At 27.6% G+C, this 2,489-nt stretch overlaps 1 protein-coding gene across 1 annotated transcript in view; it reads right to left on the reverse strand.

Annotated features, from left to right (window-relative positions):
* Positions 1 to 2,386, reverse strand: part of DNApol-epsilon58 (DNA polymerase epsilon subunit 2) — a 3,719-nt gene extending 1,333 nt beyond the window's left edge. The window contains exons 1-3 of the mRNA XM_018507181.1: positions 2,144 to 2,386; positions 1,258 to 1,795; positions 54 to 737 (exon numbers count right to left, since the gene is read on the reverse strand). Of these exons, the coding sequence (XP_018362683.1) occupies positions 54 to 737; positions 1,258 to 1,795; positions 2,144 to 2,259 (1,338 nt within the window). The 5' untranslated portion in view covers positions 2,260 to 2,386. The remainder of the gene's footprint in view (positions 1 to 53; positions 738 to 1,257; positions 1,796 to 2,143) is intronic.
* Positions 2,387 to 2,489: the final 103 nt, after the last annotated feature.

The raw sequence follows: 2,489 nt of genomic DNA on the forward strand, positions 1-2,489 counted from the left end.
ATATATACAAAATATACATATATTTGATAGTATTTAATTTAACGTCTACTTACATGTTTAAAAAAGTGTTCTTCTTTCGGAAAACGAAGCGTATTCCTACACATTTTTGTCAACATATCTTCTCTTAATATTAAAATTTCCTTTGTACAATACTGTATTCTACATGGATTTGTTGTAAAAATAGCGTTTGGTATCATTTTTGTAACTTCTTCAATAATGCATTTGGGTAAAGGAGGTTTTGGTAAAATTTTAGGAGAACCTAAATCGTGTGGGCCAGGTACAAAAACAAATTTCGTAGATTCCTTTATACTCGTATATTGTATTATTATGTCAACTAAATTTTTAAAACCTGTTATCAAAGTTTTCGTACTAGTTATATTTGTAGGAAAACTTAAAAAATGACCACACAATACAAAAGCTATAGGAGGATAATCCATGTAACCATCCAATATTGACCTAAATTTTTGTAAAACATGTGGAACATCCAACCACAATTCTGCTATGAATACTATCATTCCATCTTGGTTAGTTTCTTCGTGGATTTGTAATTTTTCTGACATTTTTAGGGATATATTATGTGAGCCACCAAATGTATTTGTGTCGCCAAAATCTGATCGCAAGCTTTCCGACGATTCTATTGGCGGAAGGTCAATAGTTTTTACATGTAATACATCATCTTTGTAAACACCATTAGCTATTACTATAAAGCCTTCCATGATAAAAGCATCTTGAAAATCTTATACATAAAATAAGAAAAATAATTTTGTATATTAGTACTGCTATTGTTATATGTTAAAGATAGTATACCTTATTGAGAGACATATATGTATATAGTACAGAGTTAACTTAAAAAAAAAACCAGTCAAACTTCAATAAACAAAAATATCTTATATGGATGAATCTAGAAATATATCTTTCTAATTTTTCAAAATATGATTAAGATATGATTAATCATGATTATAATTTCAAGCTCATAATTTCATAATTATAAAGTAAATCATTTAATCATCAATTTATTTTTATCACACAGAATACCAATTAAAAGCATATCTTCAAAACTAGTATTGAGAAATAACACATCATTAAACTTATGTGATGTTTGGTAGTATTTGGAATAAATTGTGAAATATTTTTCGTATTGTTTAAATGTTTTTCCATTGTCCATATAAAATATTTCCATAAATTTTGAAATCAATGTATTTTTTAAATAAAACCAAATACTTTAAAATGCAATAATTAAGTATATATAAAGGATATTGTATTGCTGAGGTCAATCTTGACAGTTCCACTTGTATCTTCCAAATAATATTGATCTTCCATTAATTGTGTTATCAGACCCATTATACATACATTCCCTGTTCTCAGCTCACTTAACAGATATTCGATAGGTATTAAATTTGTTTTATGTGTTTGCTGTTTATCAAATTTAGATGATAGAAATTGTTTGTGCCTTAGAGTTTTGTACCATGCCATTTCAAAACGATATTTAAAAACCAATGATTTATATTGTGTTTCAGGGTATGTGCTTTCATTGTCAATGATAAATTTCTTTTTAGAAATATCGTATTTTATCTTTGGTATATTATATCCATCTATAACATTGAACACTGTTTCTGTGTCTTTCAATTTATTTGGCTCTAAGCATTCTTCTATAGCAATTTTTATATGTTCGGCTCCAACATGTGGATCATCCAAATTTTGAGCCAGAATCAGTTCTATAATACGACTAAGCCAAGATTCACGTTCATTTTGGGGTATTTTTAACAATTGCTTTGCGAAAGATATTCTAAGCTCTCTAAAAATATATAAACAATTATAAATTATTGTCTTATGAGTTATGTGCAATTACATATAAAAATATTATAAAAAAATGTGTATTAAGACAGCATTGTATATAGTAGTTATCATTATATATTAATTACATTATATTAATATATAAAACACATAAATATATATTATAGAAATAAGATTTAAACTATTAAAAATTTATTTATATTTTAATAATTTGTTTAACACGTTCACGACAGGGCCGTATTTGTCAGTCGTGTATGTACCACCGATGATACATCCCGGCGCGAACGTGTTAAAGAACTTTTCATCCTTTTGTCATAAAATTCTTTAATTTAATAAATAGAATATTTACCTTGATAATACCAAACCGTATAATGAAAAATTTGTTTGAATCATCTGTATGCATTTACTGTCAGCCATCGTTATGCACAATACGTAAACATACAGTTGTGAATAAAAAAAAAGCATACACTAGTGCTAAGAAATTAAGTAATTACATTAAACACAAATTTACTGTATAGTATAAATCAAATCATCGAAAAAGAGAACCGCACAAAGAGGTTAGGCACTTCTTCTTTTTCTTCAACATTTTCCCGCTTTTAAATCTAAAGTCCATATCATACTACATATTTTGCAAGCATAATGCTGGATTCACACTGCATCCGATTTGCGTCGTACGACGCTCTTCGAGCTGCAGG

This window comes from Trachymyrmex cornetzi, unplaced genomic scaffold, assembly GCF_001594075.2.
Source record: "Trachymyrmex cornetzi isolate Tcor2-1 unplaced genomic scaffold, Tcor1.1 scaffold230, whole genome shotgun sequence".
In the NCBI taxonomy this organism is placed as follows: domain Eukaryota; kingdom Metazoa; phylum Arthropoda; class Insecta; order Hymenoptera; family Formicidae; genus Trachymyrmex; species Trachymyrmex cornetzi.